At 40.0% G+C, this 24,626-nt stretch overlaps 1 protein-coding gene across 1 annotated transcript in view; it reads right to left on the bottom strand.

The window, feature by feature from the left end:
• The window catches only part of Pard3b (par-3 family cell polarity regulator beta), a 979,071-nt gene that overhangs the window by 477,593 nt on the left and 476,852 nt on the right, over positions 1-24,626 (bottom strand). The window contains exon 5 of the mRNA XM_051153919.1: positions 7,612-7,700. Within this exon, the coding sequence (XP_051009876.1) occupies positions 7,612-7,700 (89 nt within the window). The remainder of the gene's footprint in view (positions 1-7,611; positions 7,701-24,626) is intronic.

Below are 24,626 nucleotides of genomic sequence, written 5' to 3'. Positions count from 1 at the left end.
CCAGGGTTAGGGACTAAGTACTGCAACTGGTTTCTGTTGACAAAGAAGACCTGAAGCTTGAGGCAGCTGATGCAATGTGTGCTGCAGATGTCGGTAGGTCTGATTCCGTCATCCCAAGACAAATGGACAGAATGGACAGCATGAATATTTCCCAGCAGTCTCGGTTGGAGAGAAAGGATTAAAGAAAAGGGACAATATTTTACCTCTTAAGGGTGACTATGAGTCCAGTGTCTGAGTTATTCAAACCAAGATGCCAAGCCTCAGTTTCCTTGTTTCTGTAACAAGGACACTGAGATTTGGGACTACGCCCTCCCCCAAAGTACCATCCATATCAAGTAGAGTCAGGAGGCAAAGTGGGACCTGGAGCAGGAGTTGGTGATCTCTTTGGCACAGAAGTTTCTAAACCCAGGGCCCTAATGATGTAGATCAGAGGAGGATAGTACAGGATGAGGAGAGGAAATCAGCTGAGATCAGGAAATTCTTCCTTAGGGAGGCAGCACTGAGAAGGTAGGTACCCTGATGGACAAGTGGGTTTCCCACTAGACAAGGTAAAGGCGAGACAATCAAGAGGGCAGGCATTGGATAGGAAGCTACACGAGATGCTGAAGGAGCATAGCCTGTGGGCATACTCATTACCCATAATATTAGAGAGGGAGGGGGCAAAGAGGAGGGGACAGAGGAGTAGGAAGAAAAGAGGTGGGAAGATACAAGGAGTTATTTCAATAATCCTACATTTGTTGAGATTTGCCTCATGTCCCAATATATGGTCTTTTTTTTTTTTTTTTTTTTTAAAGAAACTCCAATTAAACAATTGTTTGTGTATTCTGCAGTATTTGGGTAAAACATTCTTTAGATATCTGTGAGGTTCGTTTGATCTGTTTCGTCATTTGACTCTGATGTTACTCTGTTTACTTTTTGTCTGGATGGCATGTGGTGACAGCTGGGCGCTGAAGTCATCTATCATTACTGTGTTAGAACTAATCTGGGATTTAATGCCTAGTAGTATGTATCTTATGGAATTGGGTACACTAGGGATTAGTGCGCTTATATTTAGAATTGTGATGGGCTTTTGGTGCGTTATTTCCTTGTTCACAATGAATGACCTTTATCTCTTATGGTTAGTTTTGGTTTGGTCTACGCTGTCATACATCAGGATACCATGCGTACTTGTTTGCTGGTTCCATTGGCTTGGGGTGCATCCTTCATTCTAAGTCAGTGTCTGTCCTTGAAGGTAGATGTGTGTGTCTTGCCAGCAACAAAAAAGATGGATACTGTTTGTTAACCCAATCTGCTAACCTAAGAGTTTTGAAAGGGAAGTGAAGATGTTAATATTTATAATTATTGAAAGGTATGCATTGACCACAGGGATCTTATCGCTTTGCAGGTTGCTTTCTTTTCTTTTCCTTTTTTTCCCCCCGAGTCAGGGTTCCCTGTGTAGTGCAGGTAGCTTTCTTAGTTCTGCTCTACCTTTCTGTGTCCTCTGTCTTCTTCTTGTAGCCTATTGTGTTTAGTCTTCTCTTCAGACCACAGTATTCTTCCCAATAAGGCTGCTCTGGTGGACATGAATTCCTTTCATCTGTTTATGATAGAAAGGTTTTCTTTCTCCTTCATCTATGGCAGCTGTTTAGTCAATTACAGTTGTCTTAGTGTGTGTAGTCATTAAGGGCTTGTACATTTTAATTAAGAAGTCAGCTATTAGTCTAAAGCAGCTGTTCCCAACCTGTGGGTCAAGTCCCCTCTAGGGGTTGAAAGACCCTTTCACAGAGTAGCATATTAGATATCCTGGGTATCAGATATTTGAATTATGATTCATAATACTAGCAAAATTACAGTTACAAAGTAGCAACGAAAACAATTCTATGGTTGGAGTCACCACAACATGAGGAACTGTATTAAAAGGTCACAGTGTTAGGACAGTAGAGGACCACTGTTCTAAAGGGATTGGTTTATAAGTGCCTTGTAACTTCTCTCTTGCAGCTTTCACTGTCCCATGTTGTTGTTGTTGTTACTTTTGTTGTTGTGGTTCTGTTTGTTTCATGTTTTAAGTGTAATATGTATGGGAAGTTTTCCTTACCTCTGGTCCTGTCTACTTGGTATCCTTTATGCCTCTTTTCATCTATAGGAATCTCTTTTCCTAATTTTGGTAAATGTTCTTCTATATACATACACAGACACAAACAAAAATAAATATTTTAAATTCTGTGTCTTGACATTTGTCTGTTGTTCTCCTGTGGTACCATTGATTTGGGACTGATGGTCTTTGTGGACATGTTGGCTTTTCATACTATGTTTTTGTGATGGAACCTAGTGCCTAGAGTTAAATTGTTGGTTGTATCTTTTGATATGAGTTTCTAGTTCACCTTTGATGAATAGGGATTTGGTTCTGATTCTGCTGTTAGCCTCACTTGGCTAGTTTTAGATTGGGTAGGATGTATTCTCAGTCCTTCTGTCACTTGGTTTGATTCAGGAGTGGGATGTTAGGGTGACTGTAATTCATCAGATACTGGGAGGTACTAGGGTTTTAACTGCCCATATACAGCTTCTTCAGTAAGGTTACAGGGCAGGTGATGGGGTAAGGATGAGGGGTCTTAGCACTGGAAGACATGTACCTGGGCGCTTAGGCAGGTCCTGGGACAGACATCAGAACAGACCAGTGTTGGAGGTGGGTCTTGGCACCCATGCTATGTCTGTAGCAGCTTGGATAAGGGCCCAGAGTAGGTAGCGTGGCAGGCCAAGGAGTTTTACTGGCAACCACATGTACAGCTACTTAAGCAAGGTCCCAGTGAAAGGTTTATACTTGATTATATAGAAAACGGGCACTCAAAGCATCGGTACTGAGGAGCACTGTGATAATTGCTGCAGTTTAGAAGGAATTACCTGGTAGTTATATGTAGGACCAACCAAAAAGAGAAAAGATCAGGGAGAGTCCGGCATTTGAGAGATATTAGTAAGTTTTTGCAACATTATTGTGTTGAGGGAATATAGGCTTAAATACTTATTTATGAATAAAGCATGAAAACATCAGGGCGATGTCAAGATATTTTGATCTGGACTCTGCAAATTACTTGTCTTTTGGACGGCTGTCATGGACAAAGAAGGAAAGATAAAACACGATGGAAAAATAGGCAGGTCTAGAAAATGTAAACTTGGGCAACTGGAGCTGAGCAACAAGGTGAGGTCTGAAATGTCAAGGGAATCAGAGAGAAGGGAGGGTCTTCTTTACATATGGCTTGCTACCCAAGTGAGGCTTTTTACTCCTTTGTATTTTATGATCAAAGTGAGAGGACTGGCAATTCACAGGACATACATAATATAAGACTATTTAGAGAACACCCTTTTACCACCTTTTAAATTCATAGCTATGCTGATGACTCATTGAGCGATTTGTTTTATCCATTCAGTCAATCACTTAACAAATATGCTCCTCTTATATTCCAAGACCTGGACTGCGTGCCAGAAATGCTTTTGAGGACTCAGTCTTGTTTGGGATAAGACAGAGTTACCATGAACTCTAGCATGTGTAATAATGATGAGAACACTTACAGTAGCAATCAGTAATTATTCAGCCTTTCATTTAGCAGTGTGCTAAGTTAGCTGCCTGTAATGTACCTTAATTAATCTTCACAGAATCTATGTGATCATAAAAGTCATTTTCCATATGAAGGAAATATTTTAGAAATGTTCAGTAATTAGTCCAATAGTGCCCAGGTAGCAAGATACAGAGCCAATGTTCAAACCTAGACCTTATCTAATTCAAAGGATTTTGAAGGAACTGCCAAGTAATGCAGTTTAGAATGTCTTACTCAGTTCTTATATGTAGGCTCAATTAGAGAAATAAGAAGAGGTTAACATTGGAGAGGGGACATGGTCAGTTATTGCAATACCTTAGCTAAGAGGTGACAAAGGCTGAAGCAATGCCTACGGGCATGTGATAGGTGTATGTCATTTTGATATGGACTCTACAGATTTACTTAGCTTCCGTGCTGCCTACAAGGAAGTGAGACCAACATCTTAATCTTCTGCCAAGATCTATGGTCTGCCAAGGCTTCCCTTCCACAGGAGGATGCTGACGACATCGATCAGCTGTAAGTGGCTTCTAACTTTGGTCTTCCTATCATCTGTACCACCTACAGCAAGTAAATATACTCTGCAAGCTTCCCACAGCAGCTGAACATTCCATCCTGTGAAAATGGTCCTTATCTTCTTTTTTGAGTATATTAATATTTTTAAAATATTTTATTATTTAGAATATCACACACTGATATAATGTAATATGATCATATCTACTACTATCCACACCAATCTTTTCTCCTCCCAACTTCATGTCTGTTTGTCTTTCCTTTCTGATATCACACTAAGTTTAATTACTGTTGTCTCCATGTGTATGGGTGTGGAGTCATTCACTGCAGCCAGTGGCATACCCCGAAAATAGAAAGACTCTCTCTTTCCCGAAGCTACTGCTTACCAATAGCTTCTCATTAAAGGCTGCTCTCAACCTCATCAGAGAAGCATCTTCCACCCCCACCCCCGCCTCACCCTCCACAGTGGGAGGCAGTCAATGAATAGATGCAGAGTTGGTCAGAGTGCTAAGAGTAAGGTCCTGAGCAGTCAGCCCTGAACTGGGCATCTTCGCCAACAAGTTTTCTCAACCCAGCCTCGGGGAATATCGGAGAGGCAGAAAGAATGTTAGAGGTGGTGATGGAGAGGAGGGCTGTGAAATGCCATCTTCTAGACAAGGCATGGCCATTACATAAACATGCAGCAGCTGTGGGTACCTGCTCAAAGCCTATACAAGGTCAAAGCAGCCAGCATTGTGTCACAGATGAGAAAGTGCTCTGCAGGCCCCCCTCTTTACTGAAGCCCTCTGAGCCTCCAATTCCACAGTCCGCACTCGCAAGGAGTTTGCACTCAGTCTATATGCTGAGTTAGGTCTGCACTGATTGCAGCTACATGTGCCATCACTAGTTTCCCTGTGCAGGTTCTGTAGCATGAAATCAAACCAAGGACTCACAAGGTGCACATAAGCAGTGGGTTGATATGGACTGGGCCTCTAGTTGCTAGTTGCTCTGAATTGTAGTTATTTACCAAAGACAACAATAAGAAACACTAAAAGGGCTATGTTGAAAATTATATAATAAACATATAATTTTAAAAGTCATTCATGATATTTCTCTTAATTACCTGATGTTTCTCTCAGTTACCTATAACCAGAAAAAGCTGAATGAATTTTTCTCCTGAAGCCCAAAGTAACATAAAGTAAAATAAATAACACAAAGCAAACAACTGAGTGCCACATGATGGGTGTCCATGCAGCATCTTGCTAAGATGCTGGGAGAAACATTTGCCAAAGCTAATAGCGAAAAAAGTAAAGCCAAATAAAACCGGGATGGTCTATCCAGTTTGGCTATATATAAAACAAGTGTACCAGCTTCTAAAATGTGGGTACCCTAGAAACAGTCTTGCCTGGATGCTTTCTATTATATAATTCACTAATAAAAATTCCAAATGAAGAATAATTGTGGTCATATGGCCAAAGAAGGCGATTTCATGCATTTGACTGGCACCTATCAGTGAATGAACTTAATAAGGAAATATCGTGAACGAATGAGCAGCAGCTGTGGCAGCATCTCTTTCTACTGCTAGAGTTACTACTGGAGAAATGCAAATTGACTTTCCTGATGTCAAATTGAAACAGCTTTTTGAAAACAATGACAAATAATGGAAACTATACAAGGTGATCCTCCCCAATCTAAAAATCTCCAAGACCAAAATGCTCCAAAACATGAAACTTTTTGAACAGTGACATAATGCTCCAAGAGATTTGCATTTTTCAGGATCTTAGTGGTTTGGGATTTTGTTTTTGTTTCTGATTTGGTATACTCAACAAGTATTATGTACATAAATATTCTAAAATTTAAAAAAAAACCTATACAACTCTGAAATGCTTCTGATCCCAGGAATTTTGTATAATTTTGTATAGGGATAATAAACTTTCAATAAAGAAAATACAATAATAATATCAACAGACTCAGACACAAGGCTCACTCTGACCCAAGCACTGTTCACAATCCTTTATATAAGTCATCATATACAAAAATCCTATTACCAATATTCTGAAGAGGTTTTATTTTATTGTTTTTAAGTCTCTATGTCCTGGAGGCTGGCCTTGAGCTGTACAGTGGAGGATGATGCTGAACTTCGGATCCTCCCTACTGCCTCCATTTCATAGACCAGAAACTAAGGCAGGGAAAGATGGATGAGTAGAGAGGTACGGTTTGTTTCTAGGCAGTACCTACGGCTGTGACATCAGTGATAAGAACTTAGAAGTGCAATAGCTGACTTCACATAATGAGCCGCTTTCGCTAATAATATGAACAATCCTGGATGACAAAGCAAATTCATTTCACAGGCACCAAGTAAAGAACTATATGGTTGTATAAACACAACCCACAGCAGTGCTCAGAACTAGAGGAAAAGCAAAGCACTGAAACACAAAGAACTCTGAAGAGCTCTATAAACTGCAAGGAAAAGACAAGAAAAGCAATTTTCAAATCCTGGTTGCTCAGGAGGGAAATAAGGCTGGCACTAGAAATCTAGCCAGCCCCCTGGGGGCAGTGAGGTCATGGACCTTGGATGAGACCTCACCAGCCACACTGCTAGAGCAGCATAATTCCTAAATGACTTCTAGATCTTCTTCTTAGGCTCATAAATAAGTGTAGCTACCATCCCCTCACCAAAGAAGTTTCTCTGGGCAGCAAGTGGAGACTTGCAGAGAGCCATAACTGGACACAATGCAAAGATTAACAAATGGTGGTGAGCCAGACCCAACTTATCAGTAGCATGGTTCCTCAATCTGTGGCTCAGGGCAGAAGATTGTGGGGGCCAGAATATAAAGAAGTCTACTGTTAAGCTATCTCCCCCTCGAAATGGCTGCATAACCAGGACCATAATACATGGCAATATCAGTAGATAAGAAACCACAGGCTGGCTTTGACTGCTGAGACAGGAAGGATTGGCCTCTCCAAGGGATGCACGCCCTCACTGGTATTCATTATAAAGTAGCTAGCCTTAAAACTATATACACAGACAGCAAAAAAAAAAAAAAAAAAAAAAAAAAAAATAACATGGCTTACAATACAGATACATACATCATGTGTGTGCACCTGCTCGGGCCAGGTGTATGTACATGTACAGCCATGTATAGCAATGATTTTTGAAGAGGAGGAAGCCATCAATGTGAGAGTGGTCCTATAGGAAGGTACAAGAAGGAGACCTGGGAGAGGATAGAGGTAGGAGAGTCAAGGGGGACAGTGATGTAATAAACTGCATCCAAATAAAATGTAAAGTAAATGAACAAAATCCGGATGCAGAAGAGTGTTAGAAGCCTCAAGGGTTATTTGTGTATCTGTGGTTTTTTCAGCATAGTTCTCACATCTTATGTAAAGAATGGGAGATTTGAACAGGTAATTGACGTTTGAATTGAAATGTGCTTTATTACACAGTTCTACTTTCTTTAGTAATTCCTACAAAATCAGAACAACTCAAATCCATTACAGAAAACAATGCCAAATTTAAATAAATAAGAACAGTCTATATTCATAAGGAGAGTACCTCAGTGCATCCTTCATTCTGTGCGGCGTTAGTAGCCCTGTCTCGTCACCATTCATAATGTCTCTGTTTTCCAAGCTCTGGGTGGAATCCTGGAATGAAACAAAGTGACAGGTTGTCGAGAGCTGCACAGAGAGAATTGAAGCTTCGGGCAAAACAGGTCGCACGAGGTGGGAAGTAGCTTCAGTCCGGATAAAGACAGTCTCCTCCTGTTTCTTTTAAGACTGGAAACAGGTGTTAATCTTCTCAATGCTTTCAGTGTGCTGGCCTCTCCTATTTGGTTTCTGAAATGCCCAGACAGGCTGTTTGCACAAAGCTGGGGAACAAGTCTCTTAACTCCCGGTTACTCAGCCTTAGGTTTGGGGATTGTGTTTTAAACCAGTTTGGAAACAAGAGACTAAAAGAAGTCTCCAGTGCTAAGTGGTGAGAAAGGAGTTTTAATGACCTCTGTATGCTAGCACTTCCACAACACTGTGAAATGTAAGAAAATAATATGGAAAAAATGTTATCGCCTGGATGTCCTGGAACTTGCAGGCTGGTCTCGAACTCGAAGATCCACCTTGTCCCCCGAATGCTGGGATTAAAGGCATGCACTGTGACCATGCCCAGCTGTCCTGATTTATTTTTTTTTAACATGTATTTATTAGATTTGTTCATTTTATTTTTTTGAGTGAGTGTTTTGCTTCCATGTCTGAATGTGAACTGTGTGTGTGTGTGTGTGTGTATGTGTGTGTATGTGTGTGTGTGTGTGTGTGTGTGTGTGTGTGTGTGTGTGGTGCTTACAGAGGTTAGAGGAAGGCATCAGATACTGAAACTGAACGTATGGATGACTGTGAACCACCAGGGGCTTGCTGGGAATAAACCCCAGATCCTCCTCGAGAGCAAAACGTATTAGTGCATAGCAACATTTCAGACAGGTGAATGTGCTTTTGTGAAAGATGCTATTTCTTAATTCAATTTTCTAGTCTCCACATAAATAAAAAGAAGAACATTCTGTAAGGTTAAATAAGCCTTAATAATTCAGAGTAAATCACCTTTAAAAAGATAAATATCTTGAAATTTTAATGTTATTATTATCCTTAGGAAGGGCTTGATAAGTTCATACAGAACAAATAAGGCAAGATTGGACATGTTAAGAAAATACCTGGATGGAAAGATTTAACAGACATCTCGACCTGTGATGATCATGCCAAGAGAGTTGATAAGCACATTTCTGCCCAGATCATTAGCTTTTTATCTGTGCATGACAGTGAACCTCACATGCGGCTCCCACAGAGAGCAGAGCCTACTCTATTGTTTTCATAAAGCTGTGAAAGAAACTATCTCAAAACATTATGGATTAAAAACAAATATTGCATTATTCCTTCTAGTTTTTAAGAGGTGGGCCTTGGAAACCCTAGATGAGGCTAGAAATGAGATGTCTGCAGGACTGAAACTACAATCAACTAGGGAGCCTCCCATCGATGCTGCAGCGTGGCTGAACTCACATGAAGGATCACAGTATTCCTAGCCTGCTTTTCTCAATTCTGTTCCGTTAGTGATGACCATCCTCCTGCCAGTGCCATACAGCTCTGCCTACCTTAGCTTTGCATTAAGTTTTGAAGTCATGATGCGTGGCTCTTTCTGATTTGTTTTCTTTTTGCAAGTGGGTGCCTGTGCCTGTATTCTGGGCCTCTTGTCTCCAGTAACTTTAGAACTGCCGTGCCTATCAATTTCCACCTACGCTGAGCATTTGATAGAGAACACACTTGATCTATGCATCATCGTAACACTCTCCTAATGTTGAACATCCCTCCAACCCACAAGCATTTAACAGTTATAGTTAATTAAAACAATTTTTCCTGTCAGTTTTAACTCTAATTAGATATATATCACTAGAATGCTAAAGAAATACGGGGCCTATAGTATAAAGATTCAGATCTCTATCTTGTTTGCTTCCTCTCTCTTCCATGTGGAACTTTGTTACTGAGCCCTAACTCAGGAGAAGAATCTACTCTCTGGCTCTAACTTCTTGGAGGTTAAGACGTTTTTCCATCTCGTTTTAGTTATATGACAAGTAAAGGCTTTATTCACATCCACACTATACATGATGTGCTATGTATTTGGAAATGTCAATTGTGATTTCCAGTTAATAGAGAGCCAATTGCAGCGTGATAATCCGATCAAGGGATGTTTGTAGCTGACTACACCTTGAGAGTAATCATGTCAACACCTACACAGTTGAGGAGAACACGCACCGTGCTAGAGACATGCTGTCAGAGTGCTGCTGCTCTTGGAGTGGGATCTGAGGTAAATTCCCAGCGTTTGTGTCAGATGGTTCACAAGTGCCTGTAACTCCAGGGATCTGATCTGATACGCCCTTCTAGACTTACACGCGCTGTACACTTGCATGTACATTCACACACTCATACGACAAATCATTAAAACTAAAATACATTTCAATGAAACATATCTAAAGCTTAAAAGCTAGCATTCACATATAAAAGAAAACATGCAATGTTTGTCTTTCTGGGTCTGGGTTACCTCTTTTAGGATGATTTTTTTTTCTTCATTCATTTAACCTGACAATTTTATTTATATTAAAAACAGAATGATATTCATGTGTATAAATGCGCTGCCTTTTCACTGCCTATTTATCAGCTGATGGACATCTGGGCTGGTCTCGGTTTTTGGCTATTATGGATAGAGCAACAGTGAACGTGGATGAGCAAGTATGTCTAACGCATGACGTGGAATCCTTTCGGTATATGTTCAAGAGTTGATTATATATCTAGTCTCGTGGTAGGTTTATTTTTAGGTTTTTTGAGGAACTTCCCCATCGACTCTCACAGTTGCTGTGCCAGTTCACATCCCTGCTGATAACGACTAACTGTCCTCCTTTCTCCACATTCTCCCAACATGAGTTGTCATTTGTTTTAGTAGTCTTGGCCCTTCCGACTGAGGTAAAGGTGAAATCTCAAAGTGTTTTCAACTTGTATTTTCCAGACAGCCAAGGTGGTTTCACATTTTTTTTAAAGTGTTTCTCAGCCATTTGTTTTTCATCTTTTGAGAATTCTCTTGGTTATTTGTTTTCATAATGTTTAGGCCTCTCTAGTTCTTTGTATATTCTATATACTAATCCTATGTCTGATGTATAACAGATAAAAATTTTTCCCATCCTGTAAGCTACCTCTTTGCTCAAATGATGGTGTCCTCAGCAAGAAATAAATGTACAGCATAGCCTTTATGTCTTAGACAGTAGTCCCATTACTGTAAAAGTAACATAAAAAACTCTTTGTCTTGCTATAACTATTATAAAGTGGCAAAAACTATAGTACATCATCTCAGCTAACAGGCAGGGTTTGTCACTTGCCAAAATCACTCCTGTACATTGCAATAACAGAATCTTCCAGTATTCTCGAGGGATGAGGCAGGAAGGCAGATGCTGGAGGCAGTCCACAAAGACATAAAGCCAAGTCCAAATTGACTCTGACAGCACTCTAGCCCGACAGTGCTTCAGAACTTAGGGCAGAGACAGGTCATACAAAATCATTTTACCCTCAAACTTCAAAATTATTGGCACAAAATGATTAAAGCACACCTTAGGTTCTCTTTCAACACCCTTCATGATGAAATGAAGAGTCACGAACTCACATCTATCTAAAAATGAAAACGAAGATTTCCCCTTCATAGCTTACTCAAATAACTTGGAGGGGGAAAAATCTGTAAAAATCTTGACTTTTCAATTTGGAAGGAGAGGGACAAAAATAACTCTGAAGATGAAGAACTAAAAGGTTGACAAAATAGGTGCTAAACAGCCTCCATGTTTCTTAACCAGTGTGGAGAAATATTAATAATGTGACTTAAAAATCCTGAAACTTGCCTCTAGAGATAGAAACACAAAGCTTTGGAGGGCCTATATTTAATTTTTAAAATAAAAGCATTGCAACTTCTATTTTTAATGGTATATTAAAATTGTGGGTTAGGATGAGCTGCATGCACAGAATGTAAAATGGTATGCCATTGTAAAGCCCATCCTGTTTTCCCCGCCTTACAATCCTTTCCTTCCCACAGACCATGCCCAGCTACACTAAGAATACTCCTTATAGTTCCTATCACACCAGGCAACATATATGTGGCCCTCACAAAAAGACAAGCTTAATTACTACATTTTAAAAAGGACTGAACATTTTTAGCAACACTTTCAGGATTATGGGAGCATCAATGACAGCCAGAATGCGTTGGATTTAAATAGCCCTGTACTATTTTTAGCTTTAAAAATCAACACTTATACAAATATTCCCAAACCAATTAGCAGCAGCTGGAAAGTAAAGGTGTTTACATCTCGTTACCACTGTCGCTAAGTACAGCAAGTGCTCACAGGCTGCCAGAGAGGGGCCAGGCACCTGGAAGGCAACCTTTTTGTCAGAGGTCACCACAGTGTCAGCATCAGGCTATCACTCTGTCAGTCACAGTTTGTACAAGTCGCTGATTCTAACGGGAGAGAGTATATTACTCACCATGAAAAGCTCCTAAGATAGGTATCACACTCTGTGAGAAAAAAACAGGCAGAAGAAAAGACTACCTAAATTCTCACTGTGTTCCCCTGCAAAACAGTTTTATAGTTTGGTCATCATATCTAAGATGAGAGCTACAGCATGTATTTTTATCAATAGACACTTCCCTATGACTTACAGGCGGAGGATACATAGCCTTGCTGCCCCCTCCTATTTTTAACCATTTGCCCATGAACTACAACTGAGTTATGTCTCAAAACCTCCAGTGCATTTAAAAAAGAAGATTTGCATTCTGAAAAGCCAGCCACAAGTTTCTTCTGAAATCGCACATGAATTTTAGAACGAGAGTAAGAGCAACATTTATACAGCAAAGATCTGAACGGGAGGCTCCGTGCCTGGTGCTCATACATAAACATAATGTAAATTTTAAGATTAAAATTCTGGGCATAATTTCAGAATATTTGTTTTTACTTTTTATAACAAAAATATCTTGCTAAAGTAAAAACAAACTGCATTTGCTATGCACACATTTGGAATTAACATGCATCTCAGTAGTCAGGCATTGTTCCACGAACTGTACCTAATGCATGTTCTTTGTGCTGCAGGCAGGGCCTTGCTGTGGGTTTCTCTGTTGACTTTATGAAACCATCCCAAGTGTTTCAGTCTAAGCAACTCAACAGGTGCAGAGTTTCCCACCCAATGGACCCTGCTGTATTTTATACGTCTGTATCTAGAAATTATGAAAACATTTTAAATGCTGCATTATTAGTCGACTAAGTTACATTTCCCCTCCTTTATTCTATTATAACATGTAAACTCTAATAGGGGTCAGAAAAATCCAAAGTCTTGAGGAAACACCCACTTCTGGGCCCCACTCTAGAGTTGGGGCAACAGATATAGGCAGGGCCTGAGAGGTTTTATAACAAGCTTCTGAGGTTGCCAGTCCCTTAAAGAGAAAGCAAGTAGAAGCTTCAGAACACCGTCTGGCAGTGGTAGTGTAGGCCTAACTGCTGCAAGCAAAGCCATAAACAATATTAACTAAGCCAATAAAGAATGGTGCTAGCCTAGTCTACTCATGTTATACTTAAGGAAACAGAGACCCAGAATGGCAAAAGGACTCTGCCCTCTTATGTGCTACGGTAATGACAACGCCATGTTCCAGGGTTCTTTGCCATCACAGGCTCTTTGAGTATAATGGAAAGTATTTAAAGAATGCTGACCTGGCTAGGTAAGTGCTCTCCCACTGAGTTGTAGCTCCTGCTGTGGTTTCTACTACTTTGCAAACCCACTAGGAAAGTCATGCAGCCATGTCCCAGGAACACATTGGCTTTCTTTCAAAGTCCTCAAGATATTTCACACGTAGTTGGATGTATATTCCCTACAACCCTGGGTGATTTCTTGGCATTCTGATTTCAGTTTTCTACATGATCCTTTTCAAGAGTAAAAAGATCATGATTTGTCCGAGATGAAGCCAAGGGACAACAAAACAAAACCGCCAATGATTAGTTAAGTCCATTACCTTCTAAATTTCGATCTGCAATTTAATGCAAACATATTAGCTATATACCCATTATGATGACTAGCCTTCATTGCCAACTTGATTAGATTTCGAATCACCCAGGAGACGCAGCTCTGGTCATGTTTTTGAAGTGTTTCTGGAGGCATGTCTCCTAGGTGACAATGAAGACTAGTCATCATGATCGGAAGGACCAGTGTACAGTAGGTAGGATGCAGCGCTGGTCTCAGCAGAAGCACAGTTCCAGCTTAAGTGCTGTCACTGAGCTCATTTACCTAGGGAGCAGACAGAACATTCAGCCCTCAGTTTCCTCATCTGTACAATGGGTGAGAGCTTTCTCTGATTCATTCCAAGTAGAGCATGTCTTTGTTTAGTACACATTGAAACTGTGTGAAGTAGCAAGGCAAGCCTCCGCTGAGTAAACACACATACAGGAGTCATTCTAGATGCTTTGCTTGAGACACACACAAACTCTCCCCTCTGTGGCTATGAGTTTTTATTCTCTTAACACATTCATTTCTATGTCATTTTAGGAACAAATGTACAGTATGAAGAATACTTGAATGAAAACTAAAACTCTATCTTTAGCATGATTCCTTCCTTTTCTATTTTTTATTATCTTATGAACCTTTTCTTTTCTCTTGCTGCTAACAATAAGCACAATTAGAGTTCATTATTAATATTTCCCAGGAATCTAAATTACATTTGAGAAGACAAATGAAATTTAAAAATCAAAATCCTTAAACATGCATATTCTTTACATATTTTACCTGGTTAGGCTCTTGGTTGGTTTATCTAGGTTTGGTTTTTCTTATTTGCATAGATAAAGATTTATAAAGTGTCCTAAATAAATACAATACCATTTATCAAAACACTGCTGTGAGCTGAAAGTAAGGCTAGGGGGAGATCTGAATTCTGTTTTGGAAGATCTGTGGAGGCTAGACTACTGGGCCAGGTACCAAAAGCTAAAGGCACAACTGATTCAAAATCATCAGTCTTTAGTGAGGGCCAGCACCACAGGTTCTGTGATGCTCCCTCGCTGATGTGCAGGGACTGCCTGCTTTGCATCCCCCAGAGCTGGAGAAGTTCAGAAGTTCGGCAAGGCAATTCTTTAACCCGCTTTAATGCTCACTCCTTCTTTCCCCACAGTCAAGTCGCACTTTCAAAAGTGCCAAACCCGGAAGGAGAAAACAACATACATACGTCTACAATGCAAGACAAAGACAGACACGCTCATGCTCATCATTTCAATTTATAATCGGATTCTTCTCCTCCATCTGGTTCCAGCAAAAGTTCTACCGGTTTTTCCATATCACTAAATTTATGAAAACTGCTTACACCCAATGCTCAGATGAGCCACGGTAATATTTACTGCTGAAAGGTTAAAGATGCTGAGCAGCACGGCCATCCCCATAGGCTCAGCATAAACTCATAAAATACCTGTAGTCACGTGAAGCCTCCCCCACACCCACTGCCACCATAAAATACACCATCAAAGAGGCACTAAGGCTCAGTCTCTCTTTCACTTACTATTCCTTTAAGCTGAATTATATTTTCAAATATTTCAAGCCCAGGCTTGGCAAAATGGACAATTCAGCGATCCTAACACCCTAGTTGTAATTACAGAAAATCACCTAAAGCTGGTGGGTATTAAAAGGCTTGAAGAAGTAGAGAAATTCAACAAATAAAAAGTAGAGCTCTACCCTACCAATTTTCATCATGCTGAGTGAAATATATTTTAGTCAAGACTGGTTCTAGTAAATGCACTTTATACATTGGGAGCGACATTACACAAATTCAAGGGTTGCTTAGGAGTGGCCCCAAAACACAAGGACACATCATGACAGCCATTCATGTAGCCACAGACGGACTTCCCTGCTGGCCTCCCTATGGTAGCTTGCACCATGACCATGTGCTGTCCCAGCTTCCATTCTAAAGATACGTTCTATGTTTGTTTCAGCACCCACAGGGGTCAGGGCTCAGGGGAGTAAGAGGACAGGGAGGAGAAGGAGCAGTAACATCACGCAGATTTGTATGCCTGTTGTCCAGCAGCATAGCTTTCAAAATTCTCAAACTTAAAGAATCAAGTTTATGTTATAAAGCTCTTCTTATTTTACATATAATTAAATTTATAAGCTATCACAGTTCATGAATAAGGATATTCGAAGTACAGATTCCTGGTGCCTACATTCTGTAAGCATTTTAATCTCTTTTCGTGAAGCTGGAAGTTCCCCTCTCCTGCCTCATCCACTTGTTCCTTTCCCATGACCTTGTTCCAGTGTCATTCCACTCAATCATTTTGCCATTCAATTTGTCATTCTTCCATTTCACTTCCTGCTGCCTCTATTGGAGGTTCTTGGTTTCCAAAAACGAGTTCGCTAGTTTATAATATCTACTGAAAAACAAAATAGTATAACTTAAGAAGGAATTTTTTTTTTCAGACGGCATAAGGGGGTCTTGAAACATTTTCCAGAATGGCATCAGCTGGATGAGGGACAGCAGGAGAGGTACAGAAGTGGGTGGCCCAGAGCCTCCACCGCCTTGGGCTCCTACCTCATGTGCCCACAGCTCCAGATGAGATACAGATCTCTGAACTGCTGAAGAAGAACCCTAGCAGGTGAAGGAAGGGCTTGTTTTCCCAACTAAAGTAAACATAAAATCCAATGGTGAGTTGAGAGCCATCCTGTAAATGTGGCTGTAAACAAGACCAAAAGATATAGTGATCCCATGAAGAAATCAGCCTGCAATCGCATTTATTTCTTTTTCAGTGTTGTGGACATATTGATGGTTAAGCTTTGGGTACCAACTGGCTTACCATGAGCTGAATGGACGCCAACTGCTTTCCCATGAGCGACAGCCCCAGGGTCAGGCTACTTGAATTCTTTCCTTTGTGGATAGGATTGCTGATCCACTGAGAAGAGCTCACAGTTCATTTATGCAGAGGAAAACTATCAGTCCAGGGAAGGCAGTGCTTTCATCTGTTGCATTCATGGATAAGATTCAGAATTTAGAACAGTGCCCGCCAGGTAGTCTACACTCCTTTCTATATACAACTGCTATACAGAACACCCTGGCTTATGTGGCAAGTACCCTTCCATGCTTCCACACCTCCCTTGCCCCGCCTTTCTATCTTTGAGCACTCTGCACAGGCCTCTCCTCTCTATCATCCACCCTCTACCCTCACACCCTCAAGCCCAGGAAAGCACTGTGTGGCACTGAGCTCACACTAATAAATACCCTTACAAGTTGGCCTGCCTTGGTTCTGAGATCCCTGAGGTATGGAAGGCGTCACATCTGTCTCTATGACTCTGTCACTTGGCCTAAAGTAGAATGAGTGTTCCACTTGAGAGGTGTATCGACTTGGTAGAAATAACTTTTCCTTAAAGACTCTCAGGTAACTTTCAGGAGAAAAAAAAATATTTATGATGTGCATAGTACTAAAGTTTAACCTCGGTGTTCAGAATATTACACTAGACTCTATACCAGGAGGATTTGGAAAGGAAGATATCATTGCCTTTGCATTCAAAGCTGCACACTAGCTGGCACCATTGCCAGAGGCATCGCTGGCAAGAGAATTTAAAGTACAATTGAAAGCTGATCTTTATTTACAGATGGAAATAATTGAAATAAAAGAGAATGCACTGATTTGTACCCGGCTAGTTACGTTTCTTTATATATGCTCTTATATTTTATTTATTATAATGTATTTTAAAATGACTTTCATTATTTATAAAAATGTAGTTAGAGTAATATTTAAAACCACCTAAGTCCCACAGCGGCTAGACGCCTAGTTCAGTGGCTGCTGCCAACTGGGAAAGGAACTCACTATATGGTAGCTTCTTGATCCAGACCGGAAGGAGCTTCAGGATGGGGGTGGAGGCTGTGACTGGAGGCGGTCCCAGTGCCAAGCACCACCCGGTTCTCATCTCGAATTTCGTTTCATGATTGTTTTTGGCTTCCAGTGATGCCAGTTCAAGATATTCAGTCGTGGCCTAACTGAAACATCAGCAGTGTCCCTTTCTCCTCATTTTCTGCCTCATTCCCCCAACAAGCTGTCATCTTCCAGGAGCTCTTAAGCTTCCAAAAGTCCCCAGACCATATCTCATGGCTTTTCTGAAGAAAGCCCAGAGCTTCTTACAAAAATTCTTTCAAGGATTCTCTGGTCTCTAGAGTCAAGTGAGAGCTGGCTCTCCAGTGGATCCACACCATAGGCTGCAATGGATGGTGGACATGCCCATCTTCCTCAGCTGCCAACTGCAGCAGTTTCCTTCCATGGGACCTGATCTTCCCACCTCCCCAATATCTTCTCATCCCATTATCATCCCTGGCACTTCTAGATCAGTCTTGCACCCCATATTTAATTCATGCTTTACCCAGGTCTCACCTCACATCATGCCAGTAACTTCTACCTCCTTGGAGACCTCAAACCTTAACCTTAAGACCTTTCTCTAAGAGCCACTGTTTCCGAGACACCAAGGTAAACTCAGTCAGAGGCCACTAAGGCATGGGTTCCTGAGCAACCCTCCACCGTGACCGTAGCGGTTCTTCTTGCTGTGGAGATGCACATATGGGGACAGTCAGAATTCTGTCTTTACCAACATACACATCTGTATTAGGGTCCCACAGACTAAGCAGGGACACCAAACTGCTAGTGTAAATGTACATCTTTCACATGTGTACTAGCAGAGTGACTGCAACATGGAAATGATGTGGGAACGGGGCGATTAGTATCTATGGCCTGAAAGGATGTGAGCCTGGAATTCCACTGACTCTGCTGTTCACCTGCTGGTCAGGGTTACCATGCAGGAGAGAGGTACAGTACAAACACAGCCACTGCTACATCTTACTAAATGCATAACTCATGGCTAGGCACCTCCTAATGCAAATTACATTTCATGACGGCAAAATCACAACAGTACTCTATGCTCTTGTCCTCAGGTTTACATTAAGTCTACACCAAACGTCAAACGGAAATTCATGGGAGCTGGTAGTTACCTGCTTTTCACTACTTCATTAATTGGATACTTTGTTTAGAAAGTAAAACTTTGGCCTCTAATGCTTTAATCTTTCCCTGCACTCAGGCCCGGGTGACTGCTAGAAATATGTAGTGAAAGCATACTGTAATTAGATTCCTTAATTTACATTTTTTGAATTGCTTCTTTCTATCAGACAATGGCGATTTAATTTAAATGTCATTTCTAGATGAATCCTTGAGTCTCATCTAGATTTTCTAAATGGGCGTCATTAGTAGGCAATTCTGTAGGTTAAGAAATTTAAGCAATGAAAAGTGGAGAGTGAAATGAAATTATAATATACTGCTTCGTGTAGAATGCCTGCAAAGGAATCTCATTCTCTGCTTCCCTTCTGAAAGGCTTCAAGACCGTTACCAAGATCCAACAAACTTTCCTAAAGACAGGTGATGGGTGTGACTTCCGTCTCATGAATTATGACAGAAGGAAGCCACCTGAAAACAGCCTGAGGTTATGAGTTGTATCAGCTTAGTTCACAGTTCATATCCATCTTTTAAAAATATTTTCAGGGGCTGGAGAGATGGCTCATAGGTCAAGAGCATTGACTGCTCTCCCAGAGGTCTTGAGTTCAATTCCCAGCAATCATGTGGTGGCTCACAACCATCTATAATGTGATCTGATGCCCTCTTCTGGCATGCAGGTGTACATGCAGACCACTGTATACATAATAATAAATAAATACATCTTAAAAAATATTTTCAGTGGGTAAGAGAGTGTGTATGCTTTCATGTGAGGTCAGGTCCCCTCTGAGGCCAGACGTACCAGATCGCCAGGGGAGATACAGACAGCTGTCAGCTTGTCTGGCATGAGTGTTGGGTACTGAAGTCTGCTTCTCTGCCAGAGCAGAGCACGCTCTTAACCACCAAGTCATCTCCCATTCCAGTGAATCCTCATTTAACCTTTATTGCATGAATGAGTAAACAAGCCGAGCCACTGAGCCTGCTACCTTGTCATGTAGGCAAACATTCTATCACAGTCCTATCAGAGAAACATAGGCTTTTCCTTAACTTCATGAAAAAAATATCAACCCAGAGAGAAAGTATAATTAGTCACTTGGTTAACTGTCAGTTCACTGTAGTTCTAAGTACTTGAATATTTCCCAAAACATATTTTAATGAATAGCAAGAACAATAGCAAGAAATGGTTTACAAATTTGAAGAAAATAACTTTCAGATCAGTGTGAGATCACTTATATGATGCCATATGACATAACAAAATTTGACCTCAAATTAAAGAAAAAGAATTCTAACCCCATTTCTTGTGATCTGAATGCAACAGAGATTTCATTTTATTCCAGTTGTGTTAAGGTTTTCACCACAGCACCGGGCCCCAGTCATGGTGATATCCAGTCAGGGCTGTGACCTCATAGTCTACTGAACCACCAAGGTTGTACAGAGAAGTGCATGCCCCTGGCAGGTAAGGGATTATAAAGCACGTAGTGACAGAAGTGCCTCTCTTCCCTTTTCCTTACTTCCATCATAGCTGAGCACACGCAGGTGATATCACCATACAAAATCTCAGAAGATTAACATTTCAGTATTTGGCAGCAGAGGGAGTGATGCCAAGATACAAAAAATTATCAATTTATATACTTGAATGGAGTGATTAATTTTTCCTGGGTGACGTTCTTCTGAGGAATTATCAAATCGTTTATAATAAAGAAGCATACTCATTTTTTACTCGTATGTATATGCGTGTGCCTGCAGATGCAAATATATTTGCAGGCACATGGATGTCCAGGTGTGTGTGCACATTAAAGGGCAACTTCAGCTGTTAATCATTAGACACCTTCCACCTTGTTTTGTTGTTGTTGCTGTTGTTTGTTTGTTTGTTTGTTTTAGGCATAGCCTCTTTATGGCCAGAAACACATAAAATAATACTAGGCTGGCTGAACAGTAAGCTGAAGTGAGCTACCTCCCTCTCTCTCCCAGAACTGAGATTCCATGTGCACATCAGCATGGCCAAGCTATGAGTGTTTCTAGACATAAATGTTCAGCACTGAGGTTAAGGAGGGTTCTAGTTTTTGCAGTATTCTGAGTGATTTGCTTAATTAAGTTAGCAGTGATTCAAAGAAATCTGTATTGACACAAAAAGACTGAGAGTAAGAAAAGAACAACAACATAACAATGAAAGAATGTAAGTCAATAAATCTTTTATTGTAAAGATGTGAATTTATTTTACTATGTTCTCAGATTTTTTGCTTAAAAATAGTAAAATTTGAGGGTTAATTTTTAATTATCACATATATTTCTTCCTGTGCCTTTTTTCCCCGGTGTCATGGATTGGATCCAGGGCCTCACATATACTAGGCCAGACTAAGACCTGGACAAGCGCATTGTACGCTGTCTCTTTCTCTGCATTCTTATATTTATGGCCCACATGGTATGAAATTGGGCCATTAGCAAAATTGTTTTCACCATTATTTTCAAAACAATTCAGTCTTTTTCCAAAACCAGCTTATGACATTTCACTCATTATTTTACGAAGCAATATATTAAACTATTTATTTCCTTTTCATTCACCTGAATAATTTAATCCTCCATGTACTTTCATCCATCTAGACTTCTTGTCTCATCTTAATTAATTTTCTCATTTAAGCTTAAACCTGTCACATTTTAATTTTTCCTTCAAAAGGCACTTACTGTACAACTGTCAAATGCATCAGTGAGCATGTTTCAGTCATTGTCTTCAGTCTCCAATAGGGTGTTAGTGATAACGTCCCAGTGTGCATGTCTTACTGTAAAGACTGGGCAACAGCCCGAGTCGAGTCATACCTTTGTCATGGCGCAGACACAGTAGTCATTTTATTTGCAGCCAAAGCTCTTCAGGATCCCACGCCTGGCTCCGAATCACATTCATACGAATGCCTTTGCATACAAATAGCTCTAACTTTAGAACTGCTGTGGGTTGGAATAATTAGCTTAACCCAGTTGCCCCTATATTTTCTGCTGCCATATTTGAAGTTGCATTTTCAGAAGTTTCTGTGTATACATTCTGATCAGTATATGATATCCGTTTCTTTCTACCCCGAATAGCTCTGGTAATCAGTGTTGCTGCAAACCTGAGGGAGTTGTTTCCTGAAGGATGCTATTGGGGGTTAGTTGGCTGTTTTAAAGGTCTGGTATCAACACTGATGAAGAGTACGTCCATTCCAGGTTGCTCTCCCATACAAATCATCTCTCTTCAAAGCCTTTCACTTTTTCTTTACTTAACTAATACAATATCTTAAGAAAAAAAAAAAAGACTCCTAACTGGATTGTCTACATTACTGAATCTAGTCATAAAGCAGGTTTTATGACATTTAGAGGCCAAGTAAAATGTTTACTTTTTTTTTTTTTGTAATACTGAAGAGAACAAGAACAACAGTGACAAGAAAAAATTAAAGGTCACATGGGATGTTTGATGACTTTGTTTTAAGTGCTAAGAGGCTAGAAGCAGTATAAAAAGCCAAGCTCATGGCCCTTCAGCGTAAGGACCACTGATATAAAAAGAAGAAAGCAACCAGCAAATTTATACTTTAGGTCGTACATGATGGACAAAGAAGGATGACAGTTTTAATTAACAGAACAAGTGTTTTTGTGAGTTTTTTTTTTAAAGCTGAAAATACATAAATGAGAAGAAAACTCAGATCTATTCCCCAAAATACAGACTATCTTCCAGCGTCAGCGTGGATAGAGTTTTTAAACTCAGACGTTTTCTTTTGTTTTTATTATTAATAATTTCCTCATCAAAGAGGAGTTTTAAAAACACGAGAAAAAGGAAAAATTAAAATGCTTAATTAATTTTGACAGCAATTGTATTAATATGAACCGTTAAATTCCCTTGTAAGATTCTAGGCATCGGAGCTAGAGTAGGGCTGCCAACAACGCCCATATCTAAGATCTAAATTTCAATTATCTGCTGTATTTGCAACACCAAGCTCTACAGTGTGCCAGAAGGGATGGCTTAGTAGCTTTAGCATGTGGTTTTGAGTTGCTGCATTCCCTAAATTGCACAGTGTAATTCATCCCCTAGTTCTTACCGGTCCTCATTACACAGAAAAGGCACAAAGTCATTACTGAGCCATTCACCCTGGGAGTTTTATATCTTGTTCATCCAGGGAGTGATGGGTGGCTCCTAAATGTTTTCTTTTATAAGTTCACAAACTCTCTACTGTATGCAGACTAATTTTTCTCTTTATATTTTAGGAGTCTCCTCCCCATACTGAATTTCATACAGAACAATGTACAAAACAATAAGGCATCAACTGCTTTAACCGAGAAATATACTTCATAACTCAAATGTGATTCTCAACGACAGACGTGAAGCCGCAGCCAATGGACAAGGCTACGTGTACCAGATAGCTGACCTCCGGAACTACAGGGAGGCCTATGTGGATGCTCCACATAGACACGCATTGGTCCTCATTGCCCGTACTCTATGGGCATCTTCTCCAAGAGGCTCCGAGAGCTCTCACAAAGCATTCCTCTGGGTGCATACACCGGCACTATACAGCTTTCCAGAGAGCTGTGTTTCAATACCTATTTTCTGAAGTGCATTATTTCTGTAATATTTACTGTCACCTGGGGGAAAAACAGTAGGGCATATTGAAGTCTTCACTAAAACAGCAAATTAAGTGAGATTAGAAATGCCATAATTAATTAGGCCAGCTCTCCATCACATGAAGGGCCGGAGTGTACGCTGAGGGAGAGTAATCTATGCAGAGAGGAATAGATCTGGGCGACTGAAACAAGCAAGATGATGCTCCCGGTCAACACCAGCAGCCCCACAAGTTCTGGACGGCACAAAAACTGACTTTTCCTTGTCTCTTACCACTTGTGTCAGTTCCTTTTTCTTTTTCTTTTCTGTAGTGAATACTTCTGACCACATTTTAAAGCTTACTTTATAACATATCCTCTCATATAATGTATCAAAATGATAATAATTTATATCATATCCAAACAATAACTTATATATAATGCGATATAATTAGAAAAATCCAGTTATATTTTACTTATAGATGGACCACTGGAAAATGCAGCACTTTATAGTATAATTCAAATATGTATATAAATATAGACTAAACATAAAGATAGCAATAGAGGTCTTACGGTCAATAATTTTAATAGGAAAATGTAAAATATTTTAAACGATGGGAGCCTTAAGGAAAATGTACAAAGAATTTAAAAACCAGCAGTTATCACTTAAAATACACGTCTGTGAAGAGGGCAAAATGAGAGCTAAATGTAGACTTTTACTTAAAATAATGAACTTGGAGCTGGGGGCTGATGGGCTCAACAGTGGAGCGTTTGGCTTCTGGAAGGACCTGGGTTTGATCCCACGCACTTCAAAAACAAAACGGGGAATCAAACATAAAACAATACCACAGATAATTCATAATGTAGCATGTAATGATGCTTTGTAATGGCAAAAGCTACTTTTATCTAAAAATAATTCCACTTAACTTGTGTTTAAATGAATCTTGCTTGAATAAGAACATGCTCTTTTTTTTTTTTTTTTTTTTAGGAAAAAAATTCCACAGATTTTTCCATTGTTTAAAGTGAAAGAATTAAAAGCAGTTTCTCAAACTATAAAAGTAAAACCCAGGAATAACCTTTTCCAAGAGACAAAGAAATTTCTTTTACAATGGAAGAGTAAAAGAGAATTTTCATAAGATCGTGACAATAATGAACAGTTTAAAGTCAAAGGGCCCCAAGATACACAGGTGACAAACATTAAAAAACAAAACAAAACAAAACAAAAAAGAAAGAAATTGTACAATGATATTACTATCAGTTAAAATACTAAATACAACATAATGGATGGACTAAATGGCCATCAATGGCATAATGACAGATGTACACTCTAGGGAAAGATAAAATGCTTGTCCACTGTGCCTGACAACACATCCTGGGAATAGAGTTGGGGAAGAAAGGACAGGATTAGGAGATTCACAAACTTCTCTACAATGGGTTGCTTTTGTTGTGTGAACGACAA

The sequence above is a fragment of the Acomys russatus genome, chromosome 12 (genome assembly GCF_903995435.1).
Source record: "Acomys russatus chromosome 12, mAcoRus1.1, whole genome shotgun sequence".
Classification (NCBI taxonomy): domain Eukaryota; kingdom Metazoa; phylum Chordata; class Mammalia; order Rodentia; family Muridae; genus Acomys; species Acomys russatus.
The sequence above is the reverse complement of the archived record's forward strand: the minus strand, read 5'-3'. Positions and strand labels throughout refer to the sequence as shown.